Source organism: Dipodomys merriami, unplaced genomic scaffold, assembly GCF_024711535.1.
Source record: "Dipodomys merriami isolate MVZ:Mamm:240054 unplaced genomic scaffold, mDipMer1.0.p SCAF_365, whole genome shotgun sequence".
NCBI classification, from domain to species: domain Eukaryota; kingdom Metazoa; phylum Chordata; class Mammalia; order Rodentia; family Heteromyidae; genus Dipodomys; species Dipodomys merriami.
In genome coordinates this window covers 925,001-937,151 of record NW_027205215.1, presented here as the reverse complement: position 1 = coordinate 937,151, position 12,151 = coordinate 925,001, and the positions used below count along the sequence as shown (strand labels likewise).

Genomic DNA, 12,151 nt, shown 5'->3' with positions numbered 1-12,151 from the left:
TCTCTTTCATAAAATACCTTTCCAGGGTTTAGGGATGTGGCCAAGGGGTAGAGCAACTGTTTAGCAAGCAGGAGATACTGAGTTCAATCCCCAAGACCACCAAAAAAAATAGACTTGTTCATATTATTTCCATGAGCAAAATCTTATTATTGCCCCCTTTGTTTTATTTTGCAATATGAGTTTCCAGAGCATCTTTATACTAATACAAGTGCCTACGGTACTGGATCACTCTGATAATGAAATGCCCCTCCCCCCAAAAAATAACATACAATGTACTTAAGCAAAAAAATTATTTTTAATTATTGATACTGAAACTTTTCTTTATTTCAGGATAAAAGAAAAATACAGGAAGAAATCTCACAAAAGCGGTTGAAAATAGAAGAAGAAAAACTAAAACATCAGCACCTGAAGGTAACTGATGATGACTTCAATTTTATTTCCTTGATGCTGATATTCAAATATCCCACTGGCACTCAGCTTTTAATAGAAAAGAAGCTTTAGGAAGGAGAAAATTGCCATCATAGTTCTACCAACATATTAACCACCAGAGAGAATCCAAGAAGTGAAAAATATTTGCATATGAGATTAATACCTTCTGGCAAACATGGGGAAAGGAGAAAATGTGGCTTTATTACTTTGATCCTTTGGTTCTGAACCTCATATCATTTGCTTCGGCAACCTTGAGAATTGAACCTTGTGAATCTGGCCCCCGTACAATTTTGCTTCACATCCCTAAGGAAGTGGATCCAGCTAGGAAGTTTCTTTTGAAATGAATGAAAGGCCAGCCATTCCCCAAGGGGAACGGAGCAGACAGAATCTAGCTGATCAAGGATGCTTGTGTTTAAAAGCTCAGTGAACCCACGTTGTTTGGGCCTGGTTTGAGTTTCTGTTTTATTTTGTTTTGCCTTAGCATGAGATCATAGCCATAAATACATCTCCATTTTTAAAATCAGACTTGACATCTTTCGCTGGGTGTGGTCATTTTGTAATTAAAGCTCATTGAATTTCAACATTTTATTATGTGGCTTAGTCACAGGATATAAGCAAATGACCAACAGGAGCTGCTGATGAACAGGCCCAAGCAGGAAACTGTACTTATCTGGCAGAGCTATCAATAGATTTCATAAATTCCCCTCAATGAAACAATGGGATCCTATTCTTCAGTCAAACTTGCCAAATTCAATTCGAACCATTTATTTTTTCCCTATGGAACAAGTAAATCACTTCTGGAGAGAAAAATCATTTGAGAGTTCAGTTATCCTCCATTGTCTGGATTCTGTTAACTTCTTGATTCTGTACAAGTTGACATTTCTGTTGTTTGATGGATAGTTGTGAATCAGTTAACCTGCTGTCCTTACAAAATGTCACATAGAATTCACATGAGCAGTAGATATGCTCATGTACTCTCAGAAAACCGAAAAAGCAGTAGCAAAATTTACCAAGAGGAGTTGGGGAGGTGGGGAGGGAAGGGATGGTAGGGGATAAACAAAGGAGGAGGTAACAACGCTCGATAGGAAGTGCACTCATTACCTTACTCATGTAACTGTAACCCCTCTGTACACTATTTTTACAATAAAAAACATTTTTAAAAAATTTACCAAGCTATTTCAGTATTACTCAAATGAAATGAGTCACATCTAGAACAATATTTGAGATAAATCATTTCTGATCCCAAGACCAAAATATTCTCCACTCCTCTCTACACACACACACACACACACACACACACACACACACACACACACACACACACACACACACACACACACACACACACACACACACACACACACACACACACACACACACCTACAGTTTCTTGTTTCTAAGTAAACTGATCACTCTCTAGCAGCCAACGACTGCTATCCTTGCAGAATGGAAAGATTATACCTGCAGAGCTCACAGAAGAAGAAAGGGTTTAAATGTCTCCTCAGCTCATTTTAGGAACTAAAGGTCACACAGGAAATGCCTGAGTCATGGAGAGGTCCACCAAGGTAGCCCTTCATTTCAGTATGTGCCAAAAAAAAAAAAAAGTCCAGAAAGTAATACACAATCATCTCTATTGATTTGCTTCCTGGAATCAATCAGGAGGCTTCTTCAGATCCAATCCAATCAAAACATTCATCATTCTTTGGACTACTTACTATACACAGTTGTACAGAATGTGTGCTGTACAAAGTACAAATGGAGGTGCTGAAATCCTGCCCATACTCTCCCGCCAACCATGCAGCCTGGCCCAAGATTGCTTGAACCTGAATCAAAGATTTTTCATAGTTTTCTCTACAAAGGAGCTCTCCATTTTCCCAAGGTGTTCACTGAACAAAAGGGGTGTGGATGTGGAGAAGAGGAAATTACACCTAGAGAGAAAGTAAATAAGACAAGTGTTATATTTAAAGGATAGTAGGAACATGTGTTCTCTAATTGGAGGTTGGCCAGAAAAGATTCCATTAAAGATACAGGATCTTTGTTAATAAGGAGAATTTATATGGATAGACACAGGGTTTGGGGGAAAATATGCTTTTTTTTATGTGCATTGTGGGGTTTGAACTCAGGCTAGCACTCTAACACTTTGAGCCCAGCTCCACTTCTGGTTTTCTGATGGTAATTTGGAGATAAAAGTCTGGGCCTTTCTTGCCCAGGCTGGCTTTGAACCTTGATCCTCAGATCTCAGCTTCCTGAGTAGCTAGGATTGCAGGCACAAGCGACCGGTACCCAGAGGAATAAGCATGTATGAAGCACCTATTATGTACAAGGTATTAAAACTGGGCATTGAGACTACAAAAGAAACAAAATTTGATCTATTTCTTATTTTTTTAGGAGTTTAGTAAGGATTTAATAGGGAAAGGAGAGCAAAATAGAAAGGGAGAATGGAACAGCTTCCAACGCAAGAGAGGTGTAGCTAGGAGCGGTTCTGTTCCATGCACTCATAATGACATTTGTTCCAACCAGAGCAGAGAGAGGGGAGTGGCTATTTCCAGAGAGATCCAAGTGTGCAGAAAACCTTGGCAAGTCCAAAACAGGGGGTCCAGAATGGGCAGACGTTAGTCTCAAAAATCCACTCTACAATACAATTCACCAAGTCGAGAAAGTTCCTTTTGGGCCTCAACAGTCGCACCTCTGCCTTATTTTCTTCATCCCCTGGCCCTAGTTCCCAGGACTCTCTCACCGCTTCCTTGACAGCCAACTAGAATTACACTTCAGTGGCCACGCTGAACAGCATAAGCAGAAGTGTCCAGCAAGTGTTTCCACCAGGAATGGGACAGACACATGTTTCCAGATGTTGCAGTGACTCACTCTGCTCTTTAGCTCCTGAATGTCACAATTATCCCCATGACGCACACGGGAGGGAATTTCCAAGGGTGTCATTAACATGCTGACATTCAAACCACACAGGTGTGTACACTGGGAATCTTCTTGCCTCATAATCACACCTCAACCCAGATGGTGCTGCCAGGAAACACAAAATACACTCAATCGAGAAAGCTTTTCAGTTCCTAGTAGGAAAGTGCATTTTATTCCAAAAGTCAACTGAAAATGCTGTCTAGAATGTAAAACACTTCCAGAATACCCTTCTGGGTTTTGTTGTTACAGTTGTTGTTGTTGTTGTTTTGTGTCAGTAATGGGGCTTGAAATCAGGTCCTGTTGTTCTCACTTGACTTGTTTCTTTTTTCCTATTAAGACTGGCAATCTACCACTTGAACCACAGATCCACTTCTGGTCTTTTTCTGGTGAACTCAGGGCTCATACTCTTGTTTTAACATTTTTGCTCATTTGCTAGCACTCTACCACTTGACCCACATACCACCACTTGCAGCTTTTTACTTATAAATTGGAGGTAAGAGTCTTGAGGATTTGTGTACTTATGCTGGCCTCAAACTGCAATCCTCAGTTCTCAGTCTCCTTAGTAGCTAGGATTACAGGCGAAAGTCACTGGCACCCAGCTTCTTTTAATTCTTAAGGCTTTTAATTTTTATTTTCTTTTCCCTTTGCAGTGCTAGAATCAAACCCAAGGTCTTGCACATGCAAAGCTAGCTAGCAATCCACCATTGAGTTATGTCCCTGATGCCAAATAGGTTAGGATTGTGATTTCATTGCCATGAAATAGATGTTCTGATGTTCATTAGCTTTATATTCTAAAGCACAAGTCTGTGACACGAAAGCAAATTAACTGTGTTTTTTGTAAAAGCATACTGACTGTGTTTTGGTCACCACAGTTTGTGATTGCACCAGATTATTCTAACTGCACATCCTAATCCTATGTTTTATAACTTCAGAGTTTTTCACCATACATAAATGATAATTTGTGAAGTATGGGACGTTTTATAAGACCAGACTTAGGACCTAGAATGTAGCCCAAAGTTAACCTAATCAAGAATCATTTTCTGTTCCTATAACTCAGTGTTTCTGATAAGCAACTAACTGAAACTAGCCTTTCACATGTTTTGGGGGGGGGCACACACGTGCATGTGTACCCACATGTACACACGTGCGCCATTCCTGGGGCTTAAACTCAGAGCCTGGTGTCCCTTAACTTTTTGCTCAAAGCTGATACTCTACCACTTGAGCCACAGCTCCACTTCTGACCTTTTTTTAAAGTTGTTAATTGGAAATAAGAGTCTCATGGACTTTCCTGTCTGAATTGGCTTTGAACCATGATCCTCAGATCTCAGCCTCTTGAGTAGCTAGGAACACGGGCATGAGTCACCAATACCTGGCAAGCAGTCTGAATTTTGTCTGTCTCCAGAATGTTCCATGATATTTATTTGTAATTGGTGAAGTGGGTAATTTTCTTTCAAAAAAAGGCTGAAATCTATGGCCTTAGAAAAAATAACTATCTTTTGATAATTATCGAGCATAACCACATTTAATTCTTTTTGTTCAGAACTAAAAATATCCCAGTGGAATTAATTTTACCATCCTTAAAAAAAATCACAGAGAAAATTCTTCTTACTTGCTCTCATTTGAATTGTGATCTAAGAGGGGAAAAAAGGCTCAGAAAATTAAAGTTGCCATTTTCTCCTGACCACTGCAGTCATAATGAATCCCCAAGGAATAATTAACCATGAGTAACTGAGAAAATAATGTACAGAGGTTCAGTAAATCTATATAACTGCCCCTTGCTTCCAGAAGAATGGAAGAAACTCAAATTCCTTAAAAATAATGCAACTGTACACCCACTTTCCACGTGAGAGAGATTAGAGGCAAGCTAATTCCCTGCAAAATTACAGGTCTGTTTTATTGTTTCAAGTCTTCTCCATTCCGTTGCAACCACTTCATTCTTCCATGTATACTCATGAAGATATTGCTTTCCATATTACAAAAATAAGCCTTTTTGTCTTGCTAAAGTTAACTGAAATTCAGTTCATCAATATTTTGAGCAGTAAACCTTGTGCATCATATCATTGGAATAGGTAGGGGATGGGAAATATGGAAGTCTAAAACCAGAGAAATTTCCAGAAGAAATGCTATGGGGTAGGAAAAACAGTAATTATCTACTACAGAGCCAAAGGCTACCACTGAATTCGTTTGCAATACAGTAGTAACTCTCTGTTTTACTGGTTCCAATGATTCCCAAACAAGTTTTGGAGGGAGTAGTCATTGTATGATGTCCTGAGGGGACCCCCAAAATGGCTTCCAGGAGCTTGTAACTTTGTAAAGGACACCAGATGTACACCCAGCAACCAAAGATATAACAGTAAACACATCACAGTCAGATTTGTCTTGCCTGCATTGGATTCAAACTGAGATCCTCAGATCTCAGACTCTTGAATTGCTAGGATTACAGGCATATCCACCTGCACCCAGCTGAAAAAGAGGATTTAGATACCCAAAACCTGATTCAGGAAAGCAATCAAATAGGTTACAGAGGAGGAAAAGTCGAAATTTATTCAGGCAGCCAGTGAGAAAAAAAAATCCTTTTGACTGTGCCCACCAGTGTAATTTATAAGATTTGAAAGTAGGAAGAGATACTGAAAATTGCTGACTGCTAGCCGAACATCCACTCCTATTTCTGATGGCAGAAAAAGGCCTTGCGGGAGAAATGGCTTCTGGATGGAATCAGCAGTGGACGAGAGCAGGACGAGATGAAGAAGCAAAACCAGCAAGACCAGCACCAAATCCAGGTTCTAGAACAAAGCATCCTCAGGTAAGGCCCCCCACTGAGATACCCCCACAACTCCCTTTATTTTGGCTTTGTCTTACGTTGTATGTAGAAAAGTTATTCTTATTTTCAGAGGCACAATCACCACTTCCGTTGGGATTTCTAAAATGGTCTTAGGGAAACACCAGGAGACAATAATAGCAATGTGCTGCATACATCACCTGAGCATAACAACACCAGATTGCTCCATCAACTGCACACAACTCTCTATTTCCCTATATACCTATCTTTTAGTGTTGTTGAGAATATTTTAAATGGGCATGCTACCTGGAGAATTAGGGAGGGCTAATGGACAGGATGCCCAAGGTCATCCTCAGTCAATCTACTTTATATGCAGGAATTAAAAATGACCAATGAAAACTATTGAAATTTAATAAGAGGGAAACACTGGATACCAGTGGCTCACACCTGTAATCCTAGCTATTCAGGAGGCTGAGATCTGAGGATTGTGATTTGAAGCCAGCCCAAATAAGAGAGCCCATGAGACTGTTACCTCTAATTAACCACCATAAAAAGCTCAGTTGATAGAGTGCTAGCCTTGAACAAAGAAGTTCAAAGACAGAGCCCAGGCCCCAAGTTCAAGCCGTAAGGCCAGAAGGAAAAAAAAATCCCTCAGTTGTTTGTTCAAAGATATGGAGTGCTTTCAAACCATAGGTAATAAGCAATTCATCAAATAAAGTAGAATTTGGAAAACTTGATACTTTGAAAGTCAACCCTTAGCTGGGCGCTGGTGGCTTATGCCTGTAATCCTAGCTACTCAGGAGGCTGAGATCTGAGGATCTAGTTCAAAGCCAGCCCAGGCAGGAAAGTCCCTGAGACTCATCTCCAATAAACCACTAGAAAACCGGAAGTGGTGCTGTGGCTCAAACAGTAGAGCACTCGCCTTGAGCTGAAGAGCACAAGAACAGTGCCCAAGCCCAGAGTTCAAGTCCCACAACCAACAAAAAACAAAAGAAAAGAAAAGAAAAAGAAAAAGAAAGTCAACCCTTAGCTAAGACCTCTTACCAAAAGTCTGGCTTACGCTAATGACTGCTTTCTTCATTCTTCCACACAGAACCCTTGTTTCTGAGTGGAAACTAAAATTCATCCCTGTTAAACCCTGCTGCTGCTCAGCCTTCTCCTTGCTTCTCCTCAGAACCCCTCTTAGGAGTCTTTCTGCATACTGAACCCCTACAACTTTCTCTGCACCTGTTGATAATTGAAGTGGATACATCTGCTCAGACTGTGCTAATAGGTTAGGGAGACATTCTGAGTAATCCACAAAATACTAGGACCCTAACTTCTTATCTTTAACTATTGAATGCTCCCAGAAGCACAAAGCTTTCTAGAAAGATTGAGAATGGCCTGTCTACTTAGAGTACCTACCTGACCAAAAATCAAAATGGAGAAGGAAGATGAAATATTGAATGAGGTCTGATATACAGGGAGTATTTCACATCATAGTCTCCTTTCATCTTTCTGGCCCTCAGAGGTAGTATTACCTTCACTTTTGGCTGAAAGGTTTAAAGTAGGAAGAGGCAGATCAGCGAAGACCTCACTGGTCTGCCCTAAGCTATCTGAAAAACAAGTCACCAGCAGACTCCATGGTCTCAAAAGCCGTGGTTTCTTGAAAGTCTCTGAATGCTATTCTGTTCCTCTGTTCTTTTGCCAAACAACTTCCTTCCCCATGTGGAATCTTCTTCTGGGTCATTCTGTTTTCTTTATTAAATTGCCAATCACAGGTCAGTTCATTCACTAGCTTTTTTTGTTTGTGGTTCCATATTGGGGTTTGAATTTAGAGCTGTTCTTTTAGCTTTGTTGCTTAAAGCTAGTGCTCTACCATGTGAGCTATAGCTCCACTTATGGCATTTTTGCTGGTCAGAATCTCTCGGATTTATCTGCCTAGGTTGGCTTCCAACTTTGATCCTCAGATCTCAACCTCCTGAGTAGCTAGGGTTCCAGGTGTGAGCCACAGATGCCCGGCTTACTACCTAATTTCTGACATCTTACTACAACTTAATTTTAGACCTTAAGATGTTACTAACCCATCAGTACTCCAAATGATTTTAGTCCACAAATATAAAAAAGAATGGTTGATTTTTTTAATCTTGTAAAAAATAGGAAACAATTACATTTGAATTGAGTCATTTAATCCAGCAGTCCTAAAATTAAATTTTAAGAAAGAATCAATGTCTGTACTCATAAATGAAGAAATGAGCTCAGAGAGACGTGTCACAAAGTCAATAAAGGGTACATTTGGGCCTAAAGCAACCTAGGTTTAAATGCTCTGTAATTGAAAAATGAAATGAGAGTTATAGATATAGTAGATATAAATGTTATAGAGATGGTAAAACAGTTGCTTGGACAAGTATCTGTAATTGCTTTGGTTTGGAGTTTTACTCTGTGTGTGTGTGTGTGTGTGTGTGTGTGTGTGTGTGTGTGTGTGTGTGTGTGTGTGTGTGTGTGTGTGTGTGTGTGTGTGTGTGTGTGTGTGTGTGTGTGTGTGTGTGTGTGTGTTGGAATTCACACAGTACTAGGAAATGCACTCTCAACTTGCTTTTTCACCCAAGGCTGGTGCTCTATCACTTGAGCCATGCCTCCACTTCTAGTTTTTACTGATTAATTGGCAATAAGTTCATTTGACTTTTCTTCCCCAGGCTGGCTTTATCCCATGATCTTAGCCTCCTGAGCAGTTAGGATTTCAAGCGTGAGCCACCAGTTCCCAGCTTAAACTTCTTTGTTTAAAACAGTCCTAGAGCTGGAGGTCTGACTCAGTAGTAGAGCATCTTTCTGGCAAGGGTGAGAACCTGGGTTCAAACTCCAGGACTTTCAAAAAAAAAAGGAGGAGGAGGAGGAGGAAGTAGAGGAAGAAGAGGAGGAAGAATTGGTCCTAAAGAGATGCACTTGCAAACAACTAGTAAAGAATGCTCATCCTTGTGGCCTGTTGGAAGCATGTTTATCTGGTTTAAAATGTGCAAAGAAGCCTCCGGGTGCTTACCACAGTCTGTGTTCTTACACTGACTGTATAGAAAGAGGAGGCAGAGTAAACCTACCCCATATACACCTCAGCCCAGGCCTGTGCCTAGCCTGTATTGTGAATGGGGAGACAAGGAAAAAAATGTGTAAAGATTGAGGGGCTGGAGAGGCGGGGGTGGGGGGAGATGGGAAGGGATGAGAAGGGGAAACAAAGGAGGAGGCAACAATGGTTGATAAGAAATGTACTCAATACCTTGCTCATGTGATTGTAACCCCTCTCTGCGGTATTTTCACAATAAAAGAAAAAAATGTGCAAAGATAGGGCTGGGAAGGTGGCTCAGTGGTAGAACGCTTGCTTTGCATACATGAGGCCCTGGGTTTGATTCCTCAGCACCACATAAACAAAAAAAGCCAGAAGTGGTGCTGTGGCTTAAGTGGTAGAGCACTAGCTTTGAGCTGAAGAGCTGAAGGACAGCACCCAGGTATAGAGTTCAAGCCCCACGACTGACAAAAAAAGAAGAAAAAAAGTGCAAAGAACAGAATGTTCCAAAGCAACATAGGAAAATGAAAAATATCTGTGCTTCTACAACTGCTGGGCTTTACAGAAAGCATGTTACCAAAGCTGCTTTGCCTGATCACTGGACGTTTTCTTCTCTTATCTTTTTAAATCGGCTAAATAATCAGGTGCGTGTTTTCAAATTCAGTCTTTCTCCTAAGCAAGTACCCAGAGTGCTGAAGCAGCTTTCATTAGCAGCTAATTCCGTTTCAGTCTCCTGTTTGTTTTGAATCATGATAGAGTCAAATGATGGAGCTGAACTAAGCAGAGCCATCCTCATTCTCTAAGCAGAGAAAGGAACCCAAAGCCAGAATGTGATTTAGCTCTTGACTTTGGCACATGCTCAGTTGTGACTTTCTTTTTTATTAATTCTGCCAAATTCCTCCCCTCTAGAATAAGAGTTAGACAGTAACATCAGAATAGAAACCTTGCTACTGCTCACCGTCCATAGCAAGGACAAATGAGGTTTTCATTCCTTCTATGCCCATAATTTTGTGCACTAATTTCAAAGATCTGACCTCTGCCATCCAGACCCTTGTCTGCCAACCAGTGTTGTCTTCCCCTTGCTGACTTCAGTTTCCCTGCTCATAATGGTGGGCAATTATAGTTCATACACAGAACTGTCATGAATAAAATGACTTTCAGAGCACCTGATACTTGCTAAGTGTTTGAAAAATATCAAATACTACTCCTGATTAAAAGTTAAAAATAAAATATTGCCCAGAATTTTCCAGGTGTTTTTATTTGGGGTCCAACATCTTCTGGGCTTTTTTTTTATTTGATTACCAAGAATAGTTTTCTTAGAATAAATTGAGAATGTCACCCAATCAGAATTCTATGTATCTAGAAGTAACTGGTGAGCGTTTTTGTTTTTTTTAATTGGTTCAATGGCTAAAATGCTAACAGGACTTAATATTTATAGGATATTTACTGGGGATTAAGCACTATGCTAAACACTTTCTATGTTTTGTTTTATTGAAGCCTCAGACATTTAACAAAGAAAAATAGGATTTATAGAGAATAAATTAGTCCAAATTATACAGCTAAAAAGTAAAGTCCAGGATTTTATTTGTAATTAAAAGTCCTAATAAATTGGGTGCTGTTGGCTCACATCTGTAATTCTGGTCATTCAGGAAGCTGAGATCTGAGGATTGTAGTTCAAAACCAGCCTGAGCAAACAAATCCAAGAGACTCTTACCTCCAATTAGCTAGCAAAAAGTCTGAAGTGGAGGTGTGGCTCAGCGGTAGAGTTCCAAACTTGAGTTAAAAAAGCCAAGTAAAGCCAGGCAGCGGAGGCTCACACCTATAATCCTAGCTACTCTGGAAGCTGAGATCTGAGGATCTCGACTCAAGTGGTTCAAAGACAGCGCAGGCAGGAAAGTCTGTGAGACTCTTATCTCCAATAAACCACCAGAAAACCAGAAGTGGTGCTGTGGCTCAAGTGGCAGAGCACTAGCCTTGAGCTGAAGAACTGAGGGACAGAGCCCAGACCCAGAGTTCAAGCCCCATGACCGACCCAAAAAGCCAAGTAAGAGCACAAGGTCTTGAGTTCAGGGCCAGTACACACACACACACACACATCCCTTAAGTCCTAATTGTTAGAAAACTGGGTCATGAGGTTATCAGAATAAAGAAAAGGCAGAAAGCAAACTCAACAGATTTTATTCAGGAGTGAAGCCTGGGAAGGGTAACCAAGTCTCCTTCAGCATGGCTGAAGGGGAAACAGCGCAGCACACCTTACAACTAGGGTCTCTTTAAATATTGGGCAGAAAGAGTGAAGCCAGCAGGAGGGGGGGGGGGCGGATGGTTAACTGGAGGCAGGCTGGGTGAGCCAAGTTATTTTGATTGGGGAGTTTCAAGGTCTCAATAGGTAGGGGGGCCTTGGTCTCAGGCTCTCTTCCAAGACCGATGGTACATTTGTTCAAAGGGAAGGAGAGGGGAGAGATAGTTGAGTCCAGCAAGGACAGTTCTAAGATATGGCTGTCTTGGGAGGTGGGCATTTTAGGTTAAATCATTTTCCATCACTAATGTGAAAGAAAAGTGTGCCTCAGAGCCTGCAGAAAAATTTTACAAAAGTTAAAACCTGTAAACTCTACTTTGAAAACCCTTTTTTATTTCTAATCCATGCTATGATTTTACTCTCAACTATATCTATTACCTTACAGAGAGCCATTCACTTGATAATGTAACACAATTAAACATTGAAAGCATTTCCTGACTCACACATAACCTTTAAGGAAAGCACGGCTCCTTTCTCATTTTTCTCCTCTTTTCTGCCAACGAGAGATGACGTTTCACCAAATCTGTGCGTTTCCATGGTTTTCATCCTTTAGAACTGGAACTATATTATTGAGTATTCCTCCTGATTTCCAGATCAATGCCTTTGTATGCCGCTGTTTCCAGGAGCTACACTGAACATCTTCAGAATCACTGCTTCAATAGATGTTCACTTGGCCTTGCTCTTCCTTCTGACCCCTAAC

The 12,151-nt window shown here is 40.6% G+C and overlaps 1 protein-coding gene and 1 non-coding gene across 2 annotated transcripts in view; both read left to right on the top strand.

The window, feature by feature from the left end:
* LOC138804457 (palmdelphin-like) overlaps positions 1–12,151 on the top strand; it is a 50,092-nt gene that overhangs the window by 17,826 nt on the left and 20,115 nt on the right. Inside the window, exons 2-3 of the mRNA XM_069988724.1 lie at positions 331–411; positions 6,021–6,145. Coding sequence (XP_069844825.1) covers positions 331–411; positions 6,021–6,145 — 206 coding nt within the window. The remainder of the gene's footprint in view (positions 1–330; positions 412–6,020; positions 6,146–12,151) is intronic.
* LOC138804461 (small nucleolar RNA SNORA51) lies at positions 9,121–9,251 on the top strand. Its single transcript, XR_011365270.1, has one exon. It is a non-coding gene; the product is annotated as a small nucleolar RNA SNORA51 (small nucleolar RNA).